Source organism: Phocoena phocoena, chromosome 16 (genome assembly GCF_963924675.1).
Source record: "Phocoena phocoena chromosome 16, mPhoPho1.1, whole genome shotgun sequence".
NCBI classification, from domain to species: Eukaryota; Metazoa; Chordata; class Mammalia; order Artiodactyla; family Phocoenidae; genus Phocoena; species Phocoena phocoena.
The window spans coordinates 34107112-34133289 of NC_089234.1; the positions used below are offsets into that span (position 1 = coordinate 34107112).

At 36.8% G+C, this 26178-nt stretch overlaps 1 protein-coding gene across 3 annotated transcripts in view; it reads left to right on the forward strand.

The window, feature by feature from the left end:
- Positions 1-26178, forward strand: part of IDE (insulin degrading enzyme) — a 109100-nt gene that overhangs the window by 44663 nt on the left and 38259 nt on the right. For 2 of the 3 annotated variants that reach the window (XM_065894840.1, XM_065894841.1), the window contains exons 5-11: positions 10099-10221; positions 14723-14835; positions 15404-15566; positions 16270-16362; positions 16802-16893; positions 17711-17791; positions 19303-19406. In XM_065894840.1, the coding sequence (XP_065750912.1) occupies positions 10099-10221; positions 14723-14835; positions 15404-15566; positions 16270-16362; positions 16802-16893; positions 17711-17791; positions 19303-19406 (769 nt within the window). The remainder of the gene's footprint in view (positions 1-10098; positions 10222-14722; positions 14836-15403; positions 15567-16269; positions 16363-16801; positions 16894-17710; positions 17792-19302; positions 19407-26178) is intronic. The other variant, XM_065894842.1, reaches the window with a different exon arrangement.

The window sequence follows — 26178 nt, forward strand, 5'->3', positions numbered from 1 at the left end:
CATTGCATTCTTGTATCAATAGTAATCAATTAGAAAAATGCTACAGGAAAAATTATTTCATTTACAATATAAAAATATCTATAAGGTATTTAGAAACAACTCTTAACAGAAGAGCAAGAAATATATAATGGATATAAAAGAATGCCTGAGTAGGGCTTCCCTGGTGGTGCAGTGGTTAAGAATCCGCCTGCCAATGCAGGGGACACAGGTTCGAGCCCTCGTCCAGGAGCATCCCACATGCCATGGAGCAACTAAGCCCATGTGCCACAACTACTGAGCCTGCATTCTAGAGCCCGCGAGCCACAGCTACTGAGCCCACGTGCCACAGCAACTGAAGCCTGTGCGCCTAGAGCCCGTGCTCCACAACAAGAGAAGCCACTGCAATGAGAAGCCCATGCACCATAACAAAGAGTAGCCCCCGCTCGCCACAACTAGAGAAAAGCCCACACTCAGCAACAAAGACCCAATGCAGCCAAAAATAAATAAATAAAATAAATTAAAAAAAAAAAACTTGAGTAAACAAGAAGATAAACCATGTCCGTGAATGGGTAAACTCAACATTACACAGTTATTTCACCCCTAATTTATCTAAATTCAGTGTAGTGCCATTTGAAAGCCCTAGAAGTTTTTATTTTATAATCTGATTATAAAATTAATAAGAAAGAGTAAAGGGCCAAGAAGAGCTAAGATAATTCTGAAGAACAACAAAGAAGGCACTACTTCTACCAGATATCAAAATTTTAGTTGTTACAGTAGTGAAACTGGTGCAAGGATACCTGAAGATAACAGTAGAATAGATTATAGACCCTAGAAGCATATCTACAAGTGTATGGAAACTTGACATAAGACAGAGGTACATTACAAATGAGTAGGTAAAGGATGGACCTTTCAATAACTGGTGTAGTGGCAATTATCTATGTAGAAATAAATAAAATTAGATCTCATCTCACACCATGCACAAAAATAAATTCCAGGTTGACTGGACCTAATTATAGAAAGAAAACTTTATACAACTTTTAGAAGAAAATATACGAGAATTTAAAAAAATCTTAAGATAGGAAAAGCGTTCTCAAGCACACATAGCACAAACCATATTTTTAGAGGTAAAGATAAGCCATAGATTTAAAGATAAATTTGACTTCATTAAAACTTAACATTTCTGTTCAATAGAAACACAAAAACAAAAGACAAGCACATACCCAGTGAAGATATTTGCAAAGCATATAGCAGATAAGAACTTCTATAAGTAAAAAAGTAAAAGATAAAACAGCTCACTAGAGAAATAGGCAAAGGCTGTTTTGAGTCATTTACTTTGTTTGAAAGTCATTTTTGTAGATATTATGTGCTAAATCTGTCTCCACACACACGTCTTCATTGACTCCATGTGTGATCCTCCTAGCCTCAGACTTCAGCCAGGAATCCCACCTCCCACTAGCATATTCCTACGTGATGTAAAGTTTTGTCCTCTGAAGGTGGGCTGTGCTGAGGTTGCATCTTTGCTGTACCACTGAATGGCTGAGAGAGACTCTGGGCCAGTTTCTTAGCTTCTGTAAGCCTCAGTTTCCTCCCATGTCAGGTTGGTGTGAGGATTAAAAGAGGTTGTGCGTGTGAAGTGGTTAGCCAAAAGTCTGGCCATAAAGGTGCTCAGTAAATGATAGTAGCCTCCGTAATAACAATATAATAGAGGATCAGTAGCTGTGAAAGACAGCAAAACTTTGAAAAGGTCTTTGCCATGAAGTCGTGAGGGGCAGCCAGGGCTGCTTGAGGAGTCAGTGGGTTTGATGAACTGACTGTTGGGCAGTGTTATTAGAGAAATGTTCTCCTGTTCTGTTTTTAGGCTGAACCAGTGGTTGGTGACCACATTCCCTTTGCCCCTTCATTTATCACTCACATATGCCTTTAGTTTTAGTTCCATAGTTCCTGATAAATTATAAGTCTTTTCTCTGCCCTGTTGCCTTTAAAATTTTTTTTTCTCTGCATCTCCATGGAATAAAAGCAGAAGCACTTGAATTTTTAAAAGTAGTTTGGAACAGGAAAGGGAAAACTTAGTTCTGGTTATTCATTAGTGATCTGTTTCTCTAATCATAACCCCACAGACACTGTGGGAGCAACTGGGTTTAGTCAGCTGAGAAGGGAATAAAAGAAGGAAGTCAGGATGTGGGTGAGGGAAACAAAACAGGCACTCTTTGATAGAATGAAAGGCAAAGTGGGAGAGTGCCTGGAAATAGAGGGTGGAGCTGTATTTAGATATGGGTGATGTTTTTCTTTCTTACTTGTCATGTGACAGTTATGTTTTGTAGCACGTACCACAGGATCATAAGAATCTGAGTAGGGTGTCATAAGTGTGCTCAGATTATCTCTCTTTCTCTCTCAGTTGACAAGTAATTTTTTAAAGGTCCTCTACATGTAAAGTGCATTAGAAAATGCAAAGAAATATAATCAATGTCTTTGCACTGAAGATGTTTCTGGTTTAGTTGGAGAGGCGAGTCAAACCCAGGATTTCACTGGAGTATAATCTCAGATTTGATTTTCCAGGATCATAATCTCTTCTGTCTTTTTTCCTCCTTGCTAATTTTTACTGAGTGCTGTACTAAGCACTTTTCCTGGATTATTTAACTCAGTTCTCACAATATCCCCAGTAGGTACGTGCTCTTATTGTTTCTGTCTTATAGATGAGTGAACTAAGACTTCAGAGAAGGTAATTAAATTGCTTGGGGTCATTCAGCTTTTTGAATACTGGAGCCAGGTCTGGTGCTTTTAACTGCTGTTCTACCTGCTTTAGGTTTGCCTAGAATTAAATTCTCCAGGATCTCAGAGGAGATGCAAATTGAATTTTCCTGAAGGTTGGGTAGGATTTTCTTAAGTAGAGGAAGAGCCACTCAAGAAGAAAAGGAACAATATTTATTGTATGAGTATTAAGTGCCACACACTGGGTAGGTGTTTTACCTAATATGATTTCACTTAACTTTAACCATGATACTGAAATTTTCATCATCCCATTTGACAGATGCCAAAACGAATACTGACAGAATAATTAGACCAAAGTTTCATAGCCCTGTGGGGAATACAGGGAGGAGGGAGAGAGGGAGGGTGGTAGCAGAAGTGTCTGTGTAGGTTATGGAATTCAATATCAGATCAGTCTGAACTCTTAAGCCTATGTTCTTTGTGGTAATGTTAGCTTGACCCTCAAAACCATGACAAGAAGCAAAGACCAAGGAGTGAGCCCTTGGCTGTTATTCGCCATAATAAAGGAAGCTTTTGTAGGAAGGAGTAGGAAAATGGATTAGGACCAAAAAAAACATTGTGAAATATGAACCAGAAGGTAGTTGAACATCTCTTGACCCTGGGATGATGATAATGACACAAAAAATTAGACCCCAATAAAAGTTAATCATTTACTTTTTTCTCCCTTTCCTCCCTCCATGCCTTCCTCTTCTTAACTGAAGAATTTAAAATGTACGAAAGTAGGCAAAATACTATAACGAACCCTGTGTATACATCACTTTGCCCCTGGCCAGTCCTGTCTGATCTGCATTCCCAGTCATGCCCTCGTATTATTTTGAAAAGATCCCAGACATCATATCATTTCACTCACATATATTTCAATATATGTCTCTAAAGATAATGACTTTTAAAAAACATGGTAAAAGTACCATTATCATTAATATCATCAACTATGCAGGTAGTGTTCAAATTTCTAGTTGTCTCATAAAAGTCATAATTTTAAAGGTTTATTTGAATAAAGATCCACATAAGTGTCAAACGTTAGTGATTAATGTGTCTTTAAAATTTTTAGTCTACAGGTTCATTCTTCATCTCTCTCCTCTGCTCCCTCCCTTTGACTCCCTGGAATTTATTTATTGAAGAATCAGGATATTTATTGTGTAGAACTTTTCACAGCCTAGCTTTTGCTGATTGCATTCCCAACAGTGTAGTTTAACATATTCCTCTGTCTTCTGTATTTCCACAAATTGGCAGTTGAATATAGAGGCTTGATCAGATTCATGTTTGTCTTTTTGCGGGGAGGGCTTCATAGGTGGTGATGTGTTCTTTCATCAGGGGCATATGATGTCTAGTTTTCTGTTTATGATGTTGCAACCATCCTTGATGCGTCATCTCTCTAATTCTAATTCTATTGTTTTTTCTCCTATTGATTTGGCTACTATAAAAAGAAAATCTCTTTTTCTACGTTTGCCTACCCAGTGGTACAATTATTATAGGAAAGGCAAGACAAATGTTTGATTCATTCCCTTTATTTACCAGTTTTCAAAATATTGAGTTGGTTCCCTAGCATCCTTGAATGATGACTAATTTGTTTTTTTTAGTATCATGATAAACTCATAGATATAAAAATATTTGATACATTTCAGCCCGCTTAGTCATTTATTACTCTCCAAAATTTCCCCTGGCTTTTGTTAGTATCTTTTTTTTTTTTTTTTTTCCTTGCTAGGAAATGTGTCTGTGGAAAACGAGAAATTTACTGAAAACTACAAGTGTACAGGTGCTTTATTATGGCATTTAAGAGGCTTTCACTTCAAGTCCCCTTTTCTTTTGTAACTTCCATCTTGTACTTACATGTACTTACCCAGCTGCAGGAGAATTGTCCTTTTTAATTTTTTAGGAAAATTTATGAATCTCCAAAGGCTTTGGTCTCTTCCAGGATTTTTAGAAGATTGCTATAGCAAGAAGAAAGAGCTTAAAAAGAAAAGTTATAATAACTGTAGATATATTAACCTAACCTTCAGAATCTCGGGTTTTCAGAGAACAATTAAGAGTTTCATGGTTATAACTATCAAATGACTTTTCCCTGAGAACCTTATGAGACATACAGTTGGAGCCAGCTTTGATTTCTAAAACACATTTCTAAAACTTCAAACTCAGTCCTTCCCACAGAGTACAAGAAATATTTGGCTGGCTTTAGAACTTTCCAGGAAAATACATTCTATTTACTTGAAAATTAGCACTCATATACATTAGTACTGAGTTTATAAGCTTTTTTTAAAATAGAATCTTTTGTTCTTATAATGAAAATATAAAATAAAATTTACTGAGCGTACAATTTACAAAACTGTCTTCATATCTGTTATCACTTTCAGTAAACTTCACAGCAACCCAAGTTCCTATTAAGTAATTATTGTCTGACAGATGCTATGCTGAGCCTTAAAACAGATTATTCATTTAATCCTCATGGCAATCCTGTGAGGTTGGTTCTCTTATTATTCTTATTTACCAATAAGGAAACTGGGGCTTAGAGAAGTTAAGAAACTTGTCTCGACAGCTAGTAAACGAAGGGGTCAGGGATTGACCCTTGCTTTTAACAGTTGGGCATGTACCAATATTACCCCCATTTCACAGATAAAATAAATGACCCCTTGGAGATATTTGTAGACTTTTCCAAGGTTGCTTAGTTAGTCGATGATGGAGTCAGGATGGGAAACCCTGAATCTCCCAACTGCCAAGCCAGTGCTCTCTCCTGGCAGGCCCAGAGCGGAAGGTCCCAGTGGGTCAGCAACCCTGACATCCTCAAGCCTCTGCTGGAGCTCACTCTTACAGTGAGAGAGCCAGAAAGGTAGGATTCAAGATTTTTGTAGCAGCATTTTAATTTGATATAAATGACCCACCTGAATTAGTGTTAAATTAGGACAGTATATGTCTAGAGACTGAACTGGTATTTGTTATTCCAGCCATATTCACATTGTTCTCCACATATGGACTCTTAGGTAGAGGAAAGTCATCTGGACCATTTACTGAGCTTTCTTCCCTACTTCGGTGGAACGGTTTCTGTGCTGTACTCAGAAGCCAGGAATTCCTCCTACAATTCAAATCGTAACAGAAGTAGATACTGTTTATTGCCTATTTTCTGCTGTAAATCAAGTATTATATTAAATTCTGTAAAATTTTTACAGATTTATTATTTGTCATAAAAGAGATCAGTATAAAAGCATTTGCCAGATCATTCTTTACACACCACTTAAAGAAACAGAACATGACTAATACAGTTTGAGCATCTGTTGTACACTTTGAGCATACAGTTTGAGCATCTGTTGTACACTTCTCCAATTGCATTTTTCTCCCTGCTCCCGGGAGATAACCACTATCTTAAGTTTGGTGATTGTCACTTCCATGCTTTTTTTTTATAAAACATTGCTAAGTCATGCATTTATTTCTAAGCAATATGTTGTATAGTTTTTTTAGTTTTATAAAAATGGTATTTTATTATTATTTATCTACCACTTGTGTTTTTTCATTCAGTGGTATATTTGTAAGGATTATCCATATTAGAGAGTGTGCCTCTGATAAGTTTTTTAAATATATTAATTAATTAATTTATGGCTGTGTTGGGTCTTGGTTGCTGCATGCAGGCTTTCTTTAGTTGCATCGAGTGGAGGCTACTCTTCGCTGTGGTGTGTGGGCTTCTCATTGTGGTGTTTTCTCTTGTTGCGGAGCACAGGCTCCAGGCATGTGGGCTTCAGTAGTTGTGGCACGTGAACTCAGTAGTTGTGGCATGCAGACTCTAGAGTGCAGGCTCAGTAGTCGTGGCACACGGGCTCAGTTGCTCCTTGGCATGCGGGATCTTCCTTGACCAGGGCTCAAACCCGTGTCCCCTGCATTGGCAGGCGGATTCTTAACCGCTGCGCCACCAGGGAAGCCCCCTCTGATAAGTTTTTTATTTTTTGCTGCTCTCTGAAAAATTTATTGAATGCATGTACTATTCTTTATCCATTTTCCTGTTGACAAAACATTGCTGCTATAAGCATTCTTATACATGTTTCCTTGTACACAGTTCTCTAGGGTTCTAGGAGTGGAATTCTGGGAGTGGACTTACTGTATATTAGAATATGTACATCTTTTAGATTAAACAGATATTGCCAAGTTGTTTCCTATAGTGGTTGATCCAGTTTGCACTCCCTCATTCAGCGTCTGAGTTCTCATTTCACCATCACCACAACACTTGGTGTCATCAGATTTTCTATTCTGTTTATTGGTTGTTAAATATTAGCCTTATGCTTTTGTACATCTTTTTTCTTTTTTTAATTTGGTGTTATATAAGTCTACCAATGTCAGGACAGCAGATTGAGCTTAAGAGAAGTAGGGTGACTTGTTCAAGGTCATGCAGCCAGAAGACATTTGACCCTGGATTTGATGATAGCTCTGCCAACACCAAAGCCAGTGCTTATTCCTCTGCACCTCCCTACCTGGGGTTGATGGCACTGATAGTAACAGAGTCTACTCAGTAATTTAAGGACTAATTATGGAATTCTGTGCATTATGTCCTGCTTTTCCTTCTATTTCCTCAACTAACTTTCTTGAGAATTTCCACTATAGCTAAGCTTCTTGTTTTTAAAAAGCTTTAAAAAAATGTTAGGAAAGGGCTAATAAACTTAATAACAAGCCTGACTCTTTGGCCCATTTTTACCAAATATTCATGTTTTTTCTGTCATTGTATTAAGAGCTGACTATCCTGACCCCAAGAGAGTAATACTGGAGAACTTTTTCCTCTTTCTGATTCAGGAGCATCTAAGGATACAAGACTGCCATTCTGGGCTGTGTTCCCAAACAGACCACAGTTTCCTTGTGTCATCATATATTAGAAAGCCTAAAAGCATCTAGGTAGCAAATAAATGAATATGTAGATTCACAGAATGGTATCTATTTGTGGCTAAAAGCCACTTTTCAGAACAAAATGATTGGGCCTCTGTTTAGAAGTTTGGCCAGAGATACAGAATCACTAGATTTTTGTACCTTAGGTAGGTCAGGTTGCTGTTGACAGTGGCTCCTTTGGCTCGTTTTTCTTTTAACTTTTTGTTGAAATATAATAACTGAAAAGTGTGTGTGGCTCTGATAAATTGTTGTTGTTTTTACTTTGCTGCTATTTGAAGAATCAGCTGAGTGAATATACTGCTATTATTTATGCACAACTCACTGAATTTTCAAAACCTCAGTACACCATGGACCCAGCACCCAGTCAAGAAACAGATCACCAGCACCTCTTTCTGCCCCTTTGTAGTCACTATCTACCCACCAAAGGATAACCTCTGTTCTGACTTTTCATGACTCAGATCTTAGTTTAGCCTGTTTTTATGCTTTATATAAATGAAATGATGCAGTGTGTACTCTTCTGTGTCTGTCTGGCTTCTCTTGTTCAACCTTAAAAGTTGTGAAATTCCTCCATGCTGTTGCATATGAACAGTGAATTCTTCATTTTTTTGTGTGTTATACTATTCTGTTGTGGTCCTCTGGATCTTTTCACTCTAGCATTGTCAGTATTTTGCCAGTGGTATATGTCTTAGTGTATTTGGGGTATGTTCTTGCTTTATCTCTGTGTTTTAAAATGAGCCTAAAGATAAAGGGTAAGGATTAGAATGGTAAGATATTCAGGTACATTAAAATCAAAGCAGAATGAGCTAGAACTAGTCAAACTGAAAGAATTTTAAGTTCTAGATGGAGGCCATGATCTTGGTTTTTGTATACTTTGATTTGAGATTTTTTTTTAACCAGAATACTGACCAGATTGTGAATAGGCATATCACACTTAGACTGAAAATCTGATTTCTGTCTAACACTATCACATTTATAGTCTGTTGAAATAAAACATAATTTCTCCAAACTCGGGTGTCCCAGTGTGTGGATATTGATGCACACGTTGTAGGACTCTGAGCTTGGCAGTATAAATGAGTAAGGAAGCTCTAAGGACTAGTCTCTCTGCAACTGAGGCTTTTTATAACCTTCATTTAGTAGACAAGGGAGGTACCATCAATACTCAAGCTTTACCTTAATATGAGAGAACTTCAAACCATTACCCAGCAAAAAGCTTTCTTTTTTCTTTTCCTTTTTTTTTCTGAGGAGTTAGGCCCCTCAATACTTTTTAGATCACCTGGATTCCTCAGGTAGAATGAGGGGGTATTTTAGGACCCCTATAGCAGAGCAGATCTGGAGTTGAACTGGATCTTTAGTGAAACTGAGAGGACTGATAAAGAACCTGGAGACTTGATTAGCAGGCTATGCTAGTGAATATGAGTACATTTGGTTGCTTTCTGACTAGAGAAAGGTTAATGAGTACTTGCTGGGCTCTTTCTTGCACACTCCACTAGATCTGTTGATTGAAGCATTCTGGGGCATGAATCTTGGCTCAGAATCTTTAGCTCTACGTGGCTAAAGACTGGGTCTGAGAATGCCATCTGGTGGCTCTCTCTAGATACCCAGTTTAGTGAAGGGGACTCTCCCAATGCCAGTTCATCAGCCATTACAATAACCCAAGGGGAAAAAACACATCAAGAATATGTTCTGCTATAGTTTCATCTATGCAGGTGAAAAAGAGTAGCCCATTTAATAGTATAAGCAGGAACAATAATAAAAGTTATTATACTAGATCCTAGGGTATTTCTAGTCAAGATGCCATTTTTAGAGAGATACCAATCATTGAAATTCCACCTCCCAGCCTTTAAATGGCAAGATCTTTATTAGAAATGTACTACTTAGAGAGTTTGACTATTTGCTTTTGACATGCATATTTTATCCTAATTGAATTAGTTATTAAATTTCATAAGATCTCATAGTGGTACGCTATGTACATTGCTTGAGACTTACAAAAATAGCATTGCATCCTATTTTTACCAGTGTAGATCAAATTAATGAGAATTCACATCACAAATTTAATGCTTCAGCCAAGAATAGTACATTTCTTTCCACAAGTAACTTGGCAAGTTCCAAAAAGATCCCTCAGTGACTATGTTCAATTAATTGTGGAGCACCTAGGGAACTGGAAGTTAAAGTAAGTGTGAATGGAGGCCATGTGGATCTCATTTTGTCTTATAAGTGCTCATAATACCTACTATCTCTTAGGAATTTTAAGAAGTATAATTTTTATAAGGCACTTTAAGCTCTTGAGGGAAAACTCTCTATAGATTAAAATGTTACTAGTTTGTACTATACTATCCTGTTTATCCAGGTTATGGTCAAACATATTTGACTAATCATTATATGTGTTTGTTTGGACTCATTTTTTAAGTTTACCATACAGCAATGTCAGTAATAATTGCAAGGCTTTAAAATTCGCATATTTTGCTTTTTCTTAGAAATGTTTTTCCTTCCTTTCAGGTAACAAATATACTCTAGAGACTAGACCAAACCAAGAAGGCATTGATGTAAGACAAGAGCTACTGAAATTCCATTCTACTTATTATTCATCCAACTTAATGGCTATTTGTGTTTTAGGTCGAGGTAAGAATCCTTAAAATTTTTTCATGGTGTTGGATAATCTTAGTTTTCCACTTTGGCTTTTTCAAAGTATTGGAAGAAGGATATAAGACACTTCCTTTTATCTGTTCAGAGGCTTTTGAAAACGATCTTGTTGGAGAATATGTGGAGGGGAATTTTGGTTTTAACTCACTGTGTTCTAAAAAGAAGCTTAGGTGATTTTAAATGGAGACCTGAAGAAAATATAAATTAATAGCAAGGGAAGGAAGTATAAAGGACAAGATTGAGAGATTTGACCTTATAAAATTCAAAAAAATTAAAAGACAGATGATTATAAACTAGGAAAACTATTAGAAAGCAACAAAGTTTGATATTGTTTCCCCTATTAAATTACCATAATTTTGGTTTGGGCTTTGTTTTAACTAATACCCATTATGAGGAGAGGTGCTCTTTTGTATTTGTGGTGTATACAATTTATGCAATTCCTCCACACTTTCTGGAGGACAGTTTAAGATGCATCACCCTAAAAAGTACATTTTTACTTCTAGAAGTGCAATCTAAGGAAATAATCAGAGTTGTTCCAGGTGGTGTACAAGGATGTTTCTATATAGTATTTATTAGTGAAAAGTTAGATGCAAGCTAAATGTTCGTTAACAGAAGATTGGTTAAATAGTGATGTTATAGGTATATAATAGAGCATCTTATAGAAAATAGCATTCCTTCTCCCACTTCCTCTCCTCTCACCTGCTTTATTTTTCTTTAAAACATTTATCACCACCTGAAATATTAAATATTCTTTATTGTTGTCTGCTGTACCAGAATGTAAGTTACTTAAGAATAGAAACTGTTTTGTTCACTGCTTTGTCTGGTTTAGCGCTTGACACATCATAAGTACTCGGTAAGTAAATATTGAATGAATAAATAGTTTCATGACAGTGTTTTCATAACTTGGGAAAATATTCTTATTGTATTAAGTAGAAAACAAAAGCACTCTATAAAAGCTCTGTGTGCTATCTGATCCCATTTGGGGATTTCTAAAAAATTCTAATAGACATAAATGGGAGACATAAGACAAAGTAGAAAAACATACCAGAAATTTAATAATGTGGTACAGTAGTTAAGAACTCATGCTCTAGAGTCTGAGAGCTTGGGTTTGAATTCCTAATACACCACCTACTCAGTATATAGTGGCTATGAGCTAACAAAGTTACTTCAGTACTCTGCACTTCGGTTTTTGCATTTGTAAAATGGAGGTGGTACCTCATACCTTTTATGAGGTTTAATAGAGATAATGCAGAAAAAGTGCATAGTGCCTGGCAACACAGGAAATGCTCTATAAATGGTAGCTGCTTTCAGCATTCCATAATCATGAGCTTATGGGCGACTTTTGTTTTCTTCTTTTGTTTTTACTTTTGTTTTTTTGCTTTTGTTTTTCAAAGTATTCTGCTATTGACAAATGTTACTTTTGTGGGTAGAAAATAAACAACTATATATATTTTAACTTGGTAATAGGAACAAGGATATAAAATGGGTCCAAGGAGTAAGGCTAATAAAAAGTGTATGTTATAATCCTGTGTGCTTTCTAAAGGTAGGTAGATCTATAGAGTGTTAAAAAAATATCACTTGGTATTTAGAGCCTAGTCCTGGGAGTAGGTTTCTAAGCTGTGTTTTTGTCCATGTCATCTTGAGATAAAACACATGCTTTCAATAAGCACTTATTAGGCAAGTAATAACGACAACAGATGACACATACGAAAACCCTGCCCTCAGTGTTCTTGGTTTAGTGGAAATGACAGAACAAGCATCTGAAAGAGACAAACAGTTTCTTTGTTCCAGTCCCCTCTCGCAGTGTGACTGACCTGTGCTCAGCTCAGTGGATTTGATGGCATGTCTGGGAGAAGTGTCCTTACAGTACAGTGGTGTGTGGAGGAAACAGAATCTCGTAAAGGATTAATAGATAATCCTCTCCTTCTCCCAGGAGGAGGGGAGAGGAAGAGTAACCATGTGGAAGGATCTCTGTCACAAAGGGACAGAAAAGTTTTTCTCTCTTCTCCCACGGGGTCCTCCCTCTAGTTGTGGCAGCACCAATTACCTGGACACTTGACAAATAGGTAACTGTCAAGTAGAGACCTTAGGATTGCCAAGTCCTGGTAATGTAAAGATGAATGGGACTCAGTTCCCTGATCTCTGGTAGCTCATAGTGAAGACAGATGGTGCATTATTGTACGGCTCCCTTACCTTTAAAAAGCTACATGGTGAATTTGTGCTTCTAAAAGGAAAGGCCTACCCTAGTAGAACCTTGCTCTAAAGGGCCTCGCTGTCATCAGCACTTCAGGTTGACAAATCATTGTTGACTGCCCATCTTGTTTCCAGTTACGTGTCCCATCTGTGTGTCTCTTTATGTCTTTATGTCAGTTGTCTCTGACATCTCTTGCTCCACATATACCCGGTTCATTCCCGAGTTCACTTGTATAACAAGCAGCCATGGGTTGGCCTTTTATTTGGCTCTGGACATTTTAGGGTCCTTCATACATGTCAAAAAAATTAAAGTAAAAATACATATGTTTTATAAATAAAGTGCACATGCCCACATTCATAGGCCTAAAAGAGAACTTCATATTATCTATAGGCAATTCTCATATAGTGATTAAGTGCTTTTTAGAGAGTTCATGGAAAAGTTCAAAATGGGTCCTAGAATATCAAGGGAAATTTCTTATTCAATTCAAATGCTTCCTGACAGTAACAAGTAATGAATGTTTATACCATTTATAAATAACCTATTTTTGAGGAGGCAGAATCAAGGTGAGTGGTTATCTTATTTATAAAAAGATAACCTTTTCCACTTTTTTCTTTTTAGAATAATAGTAATATGTGTGCACAGAAAAAAATTTATCCCATACAGAAAGATATAAAATGGAAAGCATGTTCTTCTTTATCCCACCTTATGACCACTGTGCCCTCTCCTCAAAGATAGTCACTTTATATAATTTTTTGTTATACTTCCAAAAGTAGAATTTTGTTAATATACTTGGATTTATGTGTGTCTGTTAAAAAATTAAATGAGATTATACTACATGGCACTGAAGTCTGTGGTTTTCACTTAATAGAGCTTTGAGATATTTTCATATCAGCACATACACACCTCTCCCTCATTAATGGCTACATAATATTCCAGTATACAGACTTTTCGTAACATGTACACATTGATAGACGTTTAGGTCATTTCCAGTTTTTATTGTTGTTATAAATGGTGTTGCAGTGAACATCTCATGCTTTTGCAAATACAACTGTCCATTAAAAATATAGATAGATGATAACATAGGAGAACTTCACATAAGTGGCTGTATAATCTTGTCAACAATTACAAATCTTTGCATGAGTTTGACACAGTATGGTACAGAATTATATAGTGTTAGACCTTGAAGAGACTTGTGATCATCCTACCCAGCTTTCGTGTTTTATAGAACCTGGAGTGGTTAAACAGTTTGTCCAAATAGTCTCTTGACATAATTGGTTGGTGAAGTTGGGGTTAGAATTCAACACCCAGGATTCTTCTCACCATTTTATACTATTCCCCCACAAAATCAATTACTTAAAAACTCTAATATTTGACTTTTAGCAATGGGTTTAGACTGTGTCTATTTATAAAGTTAATGTTATAATCTGTCAGCTAGTGGTTTCGTATGTGCCTTTTGGGAATCGTAGATAAAATAGTCAGTTTCCAAATGCCACTCATTATTCTATTATTGTTTCCAATATTTGTTTGAAATTTATTGCAAGATAATATTTGTAAAACAGTTTTTTAAACTATAAGGAGGCAGATATGTGTGAGGTATAATCAATATCAATATTGCATAGCTTCAGAAGTTATATAGGCACTGGTGGGATTTTACTGAAGGCTTCAACTTTATCAGATGGAGTTTTTAAAAAATTCCTAGGTTTTCCTTTTAATAGTCCTGAGATTTTTCAGGCGATCGTAAGGAGTTTTCTTCCCCCCCCCAGCTTTATTGAGATATAATTAAAATATAACATTGTATAAATTTAAGGTATACAGGGACTTCCCTGGTGGCACAGTGGTTAAGAATCTGCCTGCCAATGCAGGGGACACGGGTTCGATCCCTGTTCTGGGAAGATCCCACATGCCGCGGAGCAGCTAAGCCCAGGCACCACAACTACTGAGCCTGCGCTCTAGAGCCTGCAAGCCACAACTACTGAGCCCGTGTGCCACAACTGCTGAAGCCTGAACACCTAGAGCCCATGCTCCTCAACAAAGAGAAGCCACTGCAATGAGAAGCCCATGCACCGCAATGAAGAGTAGCCCCCGTTCGCCTCAAGTAGAGAAAGCCCGTGTGCAGTAATGAAGACCCAACACAGCCAAAAATAAATAAATTTATTAAAAAAAAAAACTTAAGGTGTACAACATAGTGATTTTATATATTTTTATATAATCCTAAGTTTTTAAAATACTACCCATCATGTGTTATGATTAGTTTAAGTTCTGTTTCCATTGTCTGTTTTCTTGTAGAATCTTTAGATGACTTGACTGATCTGGTGGTGAAGTTATTTTCTGAAGTGGAGAACAAAAATGTCCCATTGCCAGAATTTCCTGAACATCCTTTCCAAGAAGAACATCTTAAAGTAAGTGCATGTATTTCTAGTATTTTTTTCTTTTTTAAATTTATGGACATAATATATGCCTGGTTTACCAAAAAGTACATGAACATTTTTGGAGGTTCTATTATTTATATAGTTTTTAATATTTGGTTTATATTAAAATCAAATCAAATCAATTTCACATTTATTGGGGACATGTATCACCAAAAAGATAACAATATGTTCTGATCCTTGCATGTTAAAAGTAGTTTTGCTAGCTATAACCTTGGCAGACTGTAGAAGCTGTTATCCAGTGCCAGAAGGCAAATATCCAAAAGTATTGAGCTGCATGGTCAAGGGGACCAAACATGGACTGCATACCAACTGTAATGAAATCCCACTAAGAAAGAGCCCAGGTCATTTATTTCTGTGTGGTCAGTATGGTTTTCTCTGGCCGTAGATTCTCTCCTGAATTTGGGATTTTTCCATGAAAATCGGTGTTTTTTTTTCTTTTTTTGAAAATCACTATTCTTCATAGTTTGTAAGTATTTTATTCAGCAGGAGTTGTGCAGAGCTAACCTTTTGCGATTTGTTTGTTTTATTCTTTCCCCAGCAACTTTACAAAATTGTACCCATTAAGGACATTAGGAATCTTTATGTGACATTTCCCATACCTGACCTTCAGAAATACTACAAATCAAATCCGGGTCATTATCTTGGTCATCTCATTGGACATGAAGGTCCTGGGAGTCTGTTATCAGAACTTAAATCAAAGGGTGAGTCTCTTGGACACCAGCTTCTGAGGGTAGTACCCCACCTCCACCATATTTTTTTACTCTGACTCTCATTTCTCCTAAATATTTTCATGTGAAGGAACATTTTCAGATGATACCGTTTAGGGTTGATGAGAGTGAGGTGTTGGTTGTTAGTACGCTTTTGTTTTTTGCTTTGGGGTTTTTGTTTTTCCATAATTTGTTTTATCCTTCAGTATTGAGCTGTGAAGTTTACATATTTCAAAAGGTGTTGTAGTGCATGTTTTAAATAAGATAGAGGTTAAAAAAAGTAAAAGCTCACATTAGGTATTCTTTACCATCTCTGTGAAATGTGCTGAAATATTTATTTGCCTGCTCTTATCCATCAAACCAAAGGGTGTATTAGGATCACTCAATAGATTTCCAGGGTTCCTCTCCATTCAGACTCTTTTTATATAACACTTAAGCACAGTCATCTACTCTTGATTTGGGAAATGATTTGAGGCATCCCAAGGAAAGCTCCCAAACTAAAAAAATCACTTGAATCTTTTGCAGTGTCTGAACTGCTTTTCAGTGCTTTTCTGAACTGAATTTTTTTCCAGTCTTTTCTGCAAGAGAGCCATTCTGTATGTTCCATTGGGAGCATACAGAATGAATTTTTTTTTTAATTCCTTGTCTTAAAAGAAGACACACATGTGATCATGTTGATTTCCTTTGAATGTTACAGGCTGGGTAAATACTCTTGTTGGTGGGCAAAAGGAAGGAGCCCGAGGTTTTATGTTTTTTATCATTAATGTGGACTTGACTGAGGAAGGATTATGTAAGTATTGACCTTTTTGTTTTTGAATGAAAATTGATTGCTTATGATTTACTTTTATTAACTTATGCTGTGGATCTGTTTTTTGCTGTAAAGCTATAAACACTTTAATTCATACCATTTTATTCATTGTATTTTTCATGTGTAACTTCATTTCATGGATGATTTTCCCTCCGTAACAACTGATCATTATGTTGCACTTGTAAAATTGTACTTGACTTTTTATTTGCTCATTTACTACCCCAAAGCCCCTTTAGTCACATATACCAAATCCTGGAGGGCCATGTATGTGGGACCCTAAAACCAGTCTTAGGGAGGTGAGAACTCACTCCATCTCTAAGAGGGACCATCTTCTACTTACCTGACTTTACCTTAGGAGTGAGCTCATTGCTTTGAAGGATTCGAGGACTGAATGGTTTTTAAGTGTGCCCCTTTTTTCCAGTACATGTTGAAGATATAATTTTGCACATGTTTCAATACATTCAGAAGTTACGTGCAGAAGGACCTCAAGAATGGGTTTTCCAAGAGTGCAAGGTACTTTTGTTTCACCAAAATTTTTCTTAAGGAAACTTTTCAAGAAACAAATATATGTGAATTAATTTAAATATAAGGAAAAGGAAAGAAATCAGACTGCTTTTCTATCCCTCAGAAGAAGTCAGCAGTTTCTTGAACTTTTATCTATCAGGGTTTACTATATTCTCTGCCGGCCTGAAGTTGCATGAGCTGTGTCATTCTCAGATCTCGTGATAAAAATTTGTAGCATACTCTCAAAGAAACAGTGAATTGTTATATATATGATTGTGTTCTTAAAAGTGATTTTATTGTCTTATGTATGGAAAAGCCTGGCCTTTTTTTTTTTTTGCATAAAACAGAAGGTATTTGTCTTTTAAATGTTTAAAGCCTTCTTTTAAGAGTTTTTAAAAATATCTACTATATAATTAAGGACTATCAAGACTCTGAAATGTATTTTAGGATAAGAGATAACCTCTTTACATAGATAAAAGTTTAAAGGTATAATCTCTGCTTGTGAAACTTACGACAATAAGTTCTAATCAGGCTGCAGTTCTCTGAAAGGGTCAGCAAAATCATCATGTATGCAACTGTTGGATCTCACAAGCTTCCTCCACAGTTTTCCTAATTCTTTGACTAATAGTTTCAACAGAATCATATTCTGTGTTTGTTATTTTCATTCATGTTCTGTACATTCCTAAATCAAGCATAGCCATTTTTTCAGGAAGTGTGATAGTTAAATATGGAGTAGAAAGTCTATAGTGCAAACCAATCCCCCCCCAAAAAAAGTATTTCTAAATACTAGGTGACTTATGTCTAATTGATTTAATTTTTCCTTTAGGACTTGAATGCTGTTGCTTTTAGGTTTAAAGATAAAGAGAGGCCACGGGGTTATACCTCTAAGATTGCAGGAATATTGCATGTAAGTTTATTGTTATTTTACTCTATACATTGGCATGTAGAGTATTTCAGTGATCTTGTATAAATAATATTACTTTCATTACCACACAAATGATAAAAATTGAAGGTATAGTCTCAAACTTTAGACTTCGTAGCAACCAAGTAAAATTTGATGTGAAGACATTCTTTAAATCTTAATTTTCATCATCCTAAAAATCATCTGTAATATTTTCATTTCATAGACATTTTGCTTGTTGGCTTTAAATATTTTTCAATTCTACAGTGTGTCAGGTGCTACTTACGTGAAAGCTATAAATCATCCACTTTTCTCCATTTTCATTGCTACCACCCTCATATGAGCTACCAGCATTTCTTGCCTGGACTACCATCATAGTCTCTTACCTGGGTTCCCTGTTTGCCTTCTTCTGCCCCACCATAGTTTATTTTTCCAGCCTCAGTGATCTTTGGAAAACCCAAATCAGATTGTTCCACTCCTCTGTGTCAAGTAAGTTTCCCATCAGAGTTGGAACAGATCTAAGTTTTTACCTTGACCTACATGGCAGTCTGGTCCCAGCCTCTCTCTGACTGAATTCCACACCACTTCCATTCCTCTCCAGCTACACTGGCTATGGGCCTAATCTTCAAGCATTGAGTTTACTCCTCCCTCTCAGGGCCCTGACATTTGCTGTTTTCTCTGCCTGGAACACTTCTGGTTTTTCCATGACTAGATTCTTCTTATCATTTGGGTCTCCTCTCAGATGTTTCTCCCTCAGAGAGACCTTCCCTGACCTCCCAATCATGACCCTGCCCCTTTTAAAACTTTCTTCATAGCACCTATCACTATAATGACAGTATTTGTTTGTTTGTTGTCTGCCTCCCTCCCAATTAGAATATAAGCTCCTTAGAGAGCAGGGACATCATCTGTCTTATCTACCATTGTATCCACAGCAGCACCTAGAACAGTGCCTGGCACAGAGTAGGTATTCATTACATACTTGTTGAATGAATGAATCAGTCTATCAGTAAGTTGCTTGTACTAAAAAGCATCTTCTACATTATTTTTCTTTACTAACTGAAAATATAAGCCATTTTTCCTACACAACAACTCTCTAAATGCTTGTCTGATTTCATTCATAGAAATTTGAGTAGAAATTCTGTTTATTAAAATGTATGTACTTTATATTAAGAATCCTACAGGTGTCAGCATTTAATCATCAAATTTTCTTTATTAACAAGTACTCAGTTTTAGCTAGAGGTATTACTCACATTTTTCCCTGAAAAAATGTGATTTTGTTCTCTATAATGTAAGTGTGTTTAGGGGTTAACTGCAGAATCATCACACAATGTTAAATTGTTTAAAGTGTGGTAGGAAAGAGAAAAGATTCAGAAATTTTTCCAGTGGAGTAAAATTTAATTGAAGGGAAGAGGGGGGTGTAAAATAGAGGATTTAACATGTTAGAGATCTGTTTGCTTTAATAAGTTAGACTCTATTGTAGCTTGCAAATTTTATTTCTTTCTTTTCCTTTTAAAAAGTACTATCCCCTAGAAGAAGTGCTCACAGCTGAATATTTACTGGAAGAATTTAGACCCGATTTAATAGAGATGGTTCTCGATAAACTCAGACCAGAAAATGTCAGGTGAGTTGCTCTACAGATTTTCCTGTTACATACTAAATTTTCAAAAATGATTGGAATCTGAAAATTTGAAATTGTGAATAAAGTACTTTTAAAGTTTTTATCAAGCATGATTACAAAAGTAGAGAGAATAAGTATAATGAAACAGTACCAAACTTAAACAGTCAGTACACAGCTGGTCTTTTTTATCTTTACCTACACTTGTTCACTCATCCTCCCTCCACTCTATTTATTTAAATTAATTAACTAATTAATTAATTTTTGGCTGCATTGGGTCTTTGTTAGTGCGCCTGAGCTTTCTCTAGTTGCGGTGAGCAGGGGCTACTCTTCGTTGTGGTGTGCGAGCTTCTCATTGCAATGGCTTCTTTTGTTGTGGAGCACGGGCTCTAGGTGCACGGGCTTCAGTAGTTGTGGCACGTGGGTTCAGTAGTTGTTGCTTGCAGGCTCTAGAGCACAGGCTTGGTAGTTGTGGCACACAGGCTTAGTTGCTCCGCGGCACGTGGGATCTTCCTGGACCAGGGATGGAACCCGTGTCCCCTGCGTTGGCAGGCGGATTCTTAACCACTGTGCCACCAGGGAAGACCCTTCCCTCCACTCCAGATTATTTTAAGTCAATATCTCAAACACATGAAGATTCTTTTTTTTTTAACATAATCATAATTTCATTATGAATAAAATATAGTGATAGATCGTCTTAACCTGGCTTCATCCTTACTCAGATACTAGAAGTGTCAGCTCACTTATCTGGTTTAAAAAGCAAGTGAGGACACCCTCTTTTTTTTTTAAGTAGAAGTAAGGATTACAATCTCAGAATGCTTCTGACTGACCCGTTGTTAACCAGGAGATCAAAAATTGGAGGAGCTCTTACAGTAACAGAAGTATTCCTGTTAGAGGAAGGTCAGCCCTAAAGAGCTTATGAACTACATGGTATTTCTGCCTTAGAATTTAATTTCATCTATATTTTCTGAAGTCAAAAATAAAAGGAATACACTTGACTGGCACATACTTTGCATTTTTTCTTTTTCTCCTCTTTTGAGCACATATTTCCAAAATTCTCCTGGGAACTTAGTGATTGAGTAAATATGTTTTTTGGAATAGTCATTTTATGAATAAAATCAACAATGTGGTAGAAGTAGAACTTTTTGAAGAAAAAATCCTCTGACAGAACTATTCTATCAAAGTCATTTTCCTAGTTACCATTGTTTGAACTTTTTCAGATGTATCCCAGCAACAAACAGTAGGAAAATTAAGTTAAAAGGAATATTATTGCTGTTTACACAAATCTGTATATGTGATAAAATGACATAGAACTATACACACACATTGTACCAACACCAATTTTGTTTGTGTACATTGTACCAACACCAATTTATAATCTAATTTATAATACTTTCGATATTGTACTATATTATAATTATGTAAAATGTAACCATTGAGGGAAACTAAGTGAAGAGTACACAGGACCGCCCTGTACTATTTTTGCAACTTCCTAACTGTAGGAATTTATTATTATATCAAAACAAAAACTTCTTAAGTTAAAAAAATTATTTTACAATAGCAACAAAAACATAAAATATTTAGGAATGAATTTAACCAAAGGTAAACAAGACCTCTACACAAAAAACTACAAAACAGTGCCCAGAGATATTAAAGACCTTGTTTGTAGATTAGGACACTTGATTTTATTAAAATGTCCATTCTCTCCCATTTGATTCACAGACTTAGTGTAATCACAATCAAAATCCTAGTAGGCTTTTTTTTCTTTTAGAAATTGGTAAGCTAATTCCAAAATTCATAAGGATCTACAAAAGACCTAGATTACCCATAACACTCTTGCACAAAAAAACAAAAGTTGGAGGACTAAAACTGCCAAATTTGAAAGCTTACTATAAAGCTACAGTACTTAAGACATTGTAGTATTGGCATAAAGATAGGCAAAGAAATCATTAGTACAGAACAGAGTCTAGAAATAAGCCCACACATATATGATCAATTGATTTCTTTTTTATTGTGGTAAAAAAAACCCCACATAACATAATATTTATCATCTTAACCTTTTTTTGGCCATGCCATGCAGCATGTGGGATCTTACTTCCCAGAGCAGGGATTGAATCCGTGCCCCCTGCAGTGTAAGCCCAAAGTCTTAACCACTGGACCACCAGGGAGGTCCCCATCTTAACTGTTTTTAAGTATACAATTCAGTAGTGTTAAGTATATTTGTATTGTTGTGAAACGTCTCCAGAACTTTTTTATCTTGCAGAACTGAATCTATACCCATTAAACAACTCCTCCTCTTACCCTTCCCAACCTCACCATATCCTGTTCATAGCCGTTCTTTCTCTTTGTGTGAATTTGACTACTTAGATACCTAATATAGATGGACTCGTGAAACATGTCTTTATTTCACTTAGCATAACATCCTTAAGGTTCATCTATCTTGTAGCATGTGAAAGGATTTCCTTCCTTTTTAATGCTAAATAGTATTCCATAGTATGTATACACATTCTCTTTACCCATTAATCATTGGTCAGTTGATTTTTTTGACAAAAGCACCGACATAATTAAAATGGGAAAGGAAAATCTTTTCAACAAATGGTGCTCTTCCACATGCTGCATAGCTACATGGAAGAAAAGGTTAAATGTGACCTTTACCTCACAACATTCACAAAAATTAATTTGAGATAGATCATAGACCTCAGTATAAAAGCTAAAACTAGAAAACTTCTAGGAGAAAATATAGTTTGAAAATATCTTTAAAACCTTGAGATAAGCAAAGATTTTTTAGAACATAAAAAGCAGTAACCATTAAAGAAAAGACATTGATAAATTGGACTTCATCAAGATTAAGAACTTCTGTTCTTAAGGTGATTTATGCATTTGCTTAGATGATTAAAATACAAGGAAGAAAAATACTCAGAACACACGTTAAATCATTTTAGGTAAGTAAAACAGTTTACTTATTTCTGTTTTCCTCAATGTACCTTATATATTCTGAAGAAAAAAAACAAAAACTAAATTCTGTTCAATTTTATTATATACCTTCTAAAAACGAAACCTCCTATCAAAATGAGGAGAAAAAGCTTTAAACTTAATCATAAAACTCAGTAAACACTTTTTAAGGTTTCTTCACCTACTAGTCATGCTGTCTTGGAGAGATCACTTTTTTCCTTCAACCAGCGTTTATTGAATAACTAATGTGAAACCTCAGAGTTCATTATTCTGCAAAGGGGACATGTGGAAAGTTATATAATGTCATGAACACTTATGCTCATTTAATTTCCCGGAAAATTGCCCACCTGAAAAATGCAGTAGTGCTTTATCTTTCTATGTGATGCAAAATGATTTAGCAAAGGTGAAAACTATTGTACAAATACGAGGTAATCCTATTTAAGATTATATCATATAACAAAGATGTGCTTTTTTTGGCAAGAAAAATCATGATTTAATTATGTTCGTAATAATTTTTGCAGCCCTAGATCCAGTTATTTGACCCTGCAACACTTTCTTTCTCTCTTTTTTTTTGACCTCACTGCGCAGCTTGTGGGATCTTAGGTCCCTGACCGGGGTTGGAACCTGCACCCTTGGCAATGAAAGTGTGGAGTCTTACCCACTGGACTGCCGGGGAATTCCCAGACCCGGAAACATTTTATAGGAGTGAATTTGCCGGAGCATACATTTTACTTTTGTTAAATTGCCTGTTTCTAAATCCCATATCTTATACAGTTAGAATTGAGAACCTCTTTTTCTCTCTACCTTCACCTTTAACGAAAAAGCACTTTTTCTCTATAAGATTGATCTCTGTGGCTGTTATAATTGTAACTGCAGTCAGTGACATAGTGCAGAACAGCCTGGGATAATAATGCCAACTGCCAAGCCAGATTGGGGTTGCTGGAGGGTAAGATTATTTTCTTTAATACCCACTGAGACAAGTTTAGCATTGCAACCAGGTAGGAAAATTAATAGGAAAATCCTTCAGAATGAAAGGAACCTTTCATTTAATCCATGGTCATTTAATCCAACCTCTGTCAAGTATATATCTCTTCTGCAATATCTCTAACAAGTAGTTACCAGCCTCAGCTTAAATTCCTTCAAGGATGGGGAACTCATTAAATACCAAGGTAGCCAGTTCCATTTTTGCCAGTTCTAATTGTTAGAGAGTTCTTTTCAATGTTGAGACTTGATTTACCTTTTCAAAGATCTTTACCTGTTACTATTTCATCATCATCATCACCCACCTTCTTTGATCCTATCATTTGGTGCCCATTTTAAACCTACAAATACAGCTATAGAGTTTTTGCCACATGCCTTGCTTAGGTCATAAATAAATCCATTCGTTTGGGAGGAGTTATTCTTGGTAAATCCATGTAGGTCCCAGTGATAACTGTCTTCTTATCCAGATGTTTGACAGCCTGACAGTTGACTGTAGAATTTTGTCAGGAGGTCAGTGCCTAATCCACTGGTTTATGGTTTTTAGGCCACACTCCTTTTCCTTTCTGAAAATCAGAGCATTTGCCCATCTTCAGTCTTCTGCCTCTTCTCCTGTCATCCATTAATTATAAAAGGTGATAGGCAATGATCCTGCTGGGATTTGTTAGTTGCCTAAGCATCAGAAAATGTGACTCATCTGTGTTGGAGATGTGAGTTCATTTGAGTCACCCAGCTGGCTCACTCACCGATCCTGAGCTTCAACTCCTTTTTTCTGTTGTTTGGTCCACCTTTGCACTTTAGAGATCCATGAAGTCCTGTATCTGCTAACATGGGATCAGCATATCACATTTTTTTAATTAATAAATTAATTTTTCGGCTGTGTTGGGTCTTCGTTGCTGCGCGAAGGCTTTCTCTAGTTCTGGCGAGCGGGGGCTACTCTTTGTTGCGGTGCGCAGGCTTCTCATTGCGGTGGCTTCTCTTGTTGCAGAGCACGGCGCTAAGCACACGGGCTTCAGTAGTTGTGGCACGTGGGCTTAGTTGCTCTGAGGCATGTGGGAGCTTCCTGGACCTGAGATCAATCCGGTGTCCCCTGCATTGGCAGGCGGATTCTTTTTTTTTTTTTTTTTTTTTTTTTTTGCGGTACGCTGGCCTCTCACTGTTGCGGCCTCTCCCGTTGCGGAGCACAGGCTCCGGACGCACAGGCTCAGCGGCCATGGCTCATGGGCCTAGCCGCTCTGCGGCATGTGGGATCTTCCCGGACCGGGGCACGAACCCATGTCCCCTGCATCGGGGACCACCAGGGAAGCCCAGCAGGCGCCACCAGGGAAGCCCAGCAGGCGGATTCTTAACCACTGCACCACCAGGGAAGTCCAGCATATCACATTTTGCTTTAGGTCATGTGTCTCATTGGATTATGAGTTCCTGCCAGGTAGGAACTATGTTTTGTTTTGTTTTGTGTTGTTTTTAACATCTTTATTGGAGTATAATTGCTTTACAATGGTGTGTTAGTTTCTGCTTTATAACAAAGTGAATCAGTTATACATATACATATGTTCCCATATCTCTTCCCTCTTGCATCTCCTTCCCTCCCATCCCTCTAGGTGGTCACAAAGCACCGAGCTGATCTCCCTGTGCCATGCGGCTGCTTCCCACTAGCTATCTGTTTTACGTTTGGTAGTGTATATATGTCTATGCCACTCTCTCACTTTGTCACAGCTTACCCTTCCCCCTCCCCATATCCTCAAGTCCATTCTCTAGTAGGTCTGTGTCTTTATTCCCATCTTACCCCTAGGTTCTTCATGACCTTTTTTTTTTTCCCTTAGATTCCATATATATGTGTTAGCATACGGTATTTGTTTTTCTCTTTCCAACTTACTTCACTATGTATGACAGACTCTAGGTCCATCCACCTCACTACAAATAACTCAATTTCGTTTCTTTTTATGGCTGAGTAATAGTCCATTGTATATATGTGCCACATCTTCTTTATCCATTCATCCGATGTTGGACACTTAGGTTGCTTCCATGTCCTGGCTATTGTAAATAGAGCTGCAATGAACATTTTGGTACACGACTCTTTTTGAATTATGGTTTTCTCAGGGTATATGCCCAGTAGTGGGATTGCTGGGTCGTATGGTAGTTCTATTTGTAGATTTTTAAGGAACCTCCATACTGTTTTCCATAGTGGCTGTATCAATTTACATTCCCACCAGCAGTGCAAGAGTGTTCCCTTTTCTCCACACCCTCTCCAGCATTTATCGTTTCTAGATTTTTTGATGATGGCCATTCTGACCGGTGTGAGATGGTATCTCATTGTAGTTTTGATTTGCATTTCTCTAATGATTAATGATGTTGAGCATTCTTTCATGTGTTTGTCGGCAATCTATATATCTTCTTTGGAGAAATGTCTATTTAGGTCTTCTGCCCATTTTTGGATTGGGTTGTTTGTTTTTCTGTTATTGAGCTGCATGTGCTGCTTGTAAATTTTGGAGATTAATCCTTTGTCAGTTGCTTCATTTGCAAATATTTTCTCCCATTCTGAGGGTTGTTTTTTGGTCTTGTTTATGGTTTCCTTTGCTGTGCAAAAGCTTTGAAGTTTCATTAGGTCCCATTTGTTTATTTTTGTTTTTATTTCCATTTTTCTAGGAGGTGGGTCAAAAAGGATCTTGCTGTGATTTATGTCACAGAGTGTTCTGCCTATGTTTTCCTCTAAGAGTTTGATAGTTTCTGGCCTTACATTTAGATCTTTAATCCATTTTGAGCTTATTTTTGTGTATGGTGTTAGGGAGTGTTCTAATCTCATACTTTTAAATGTACCTGTCCAGTTTTCCCAGCACCGCTTATGGAA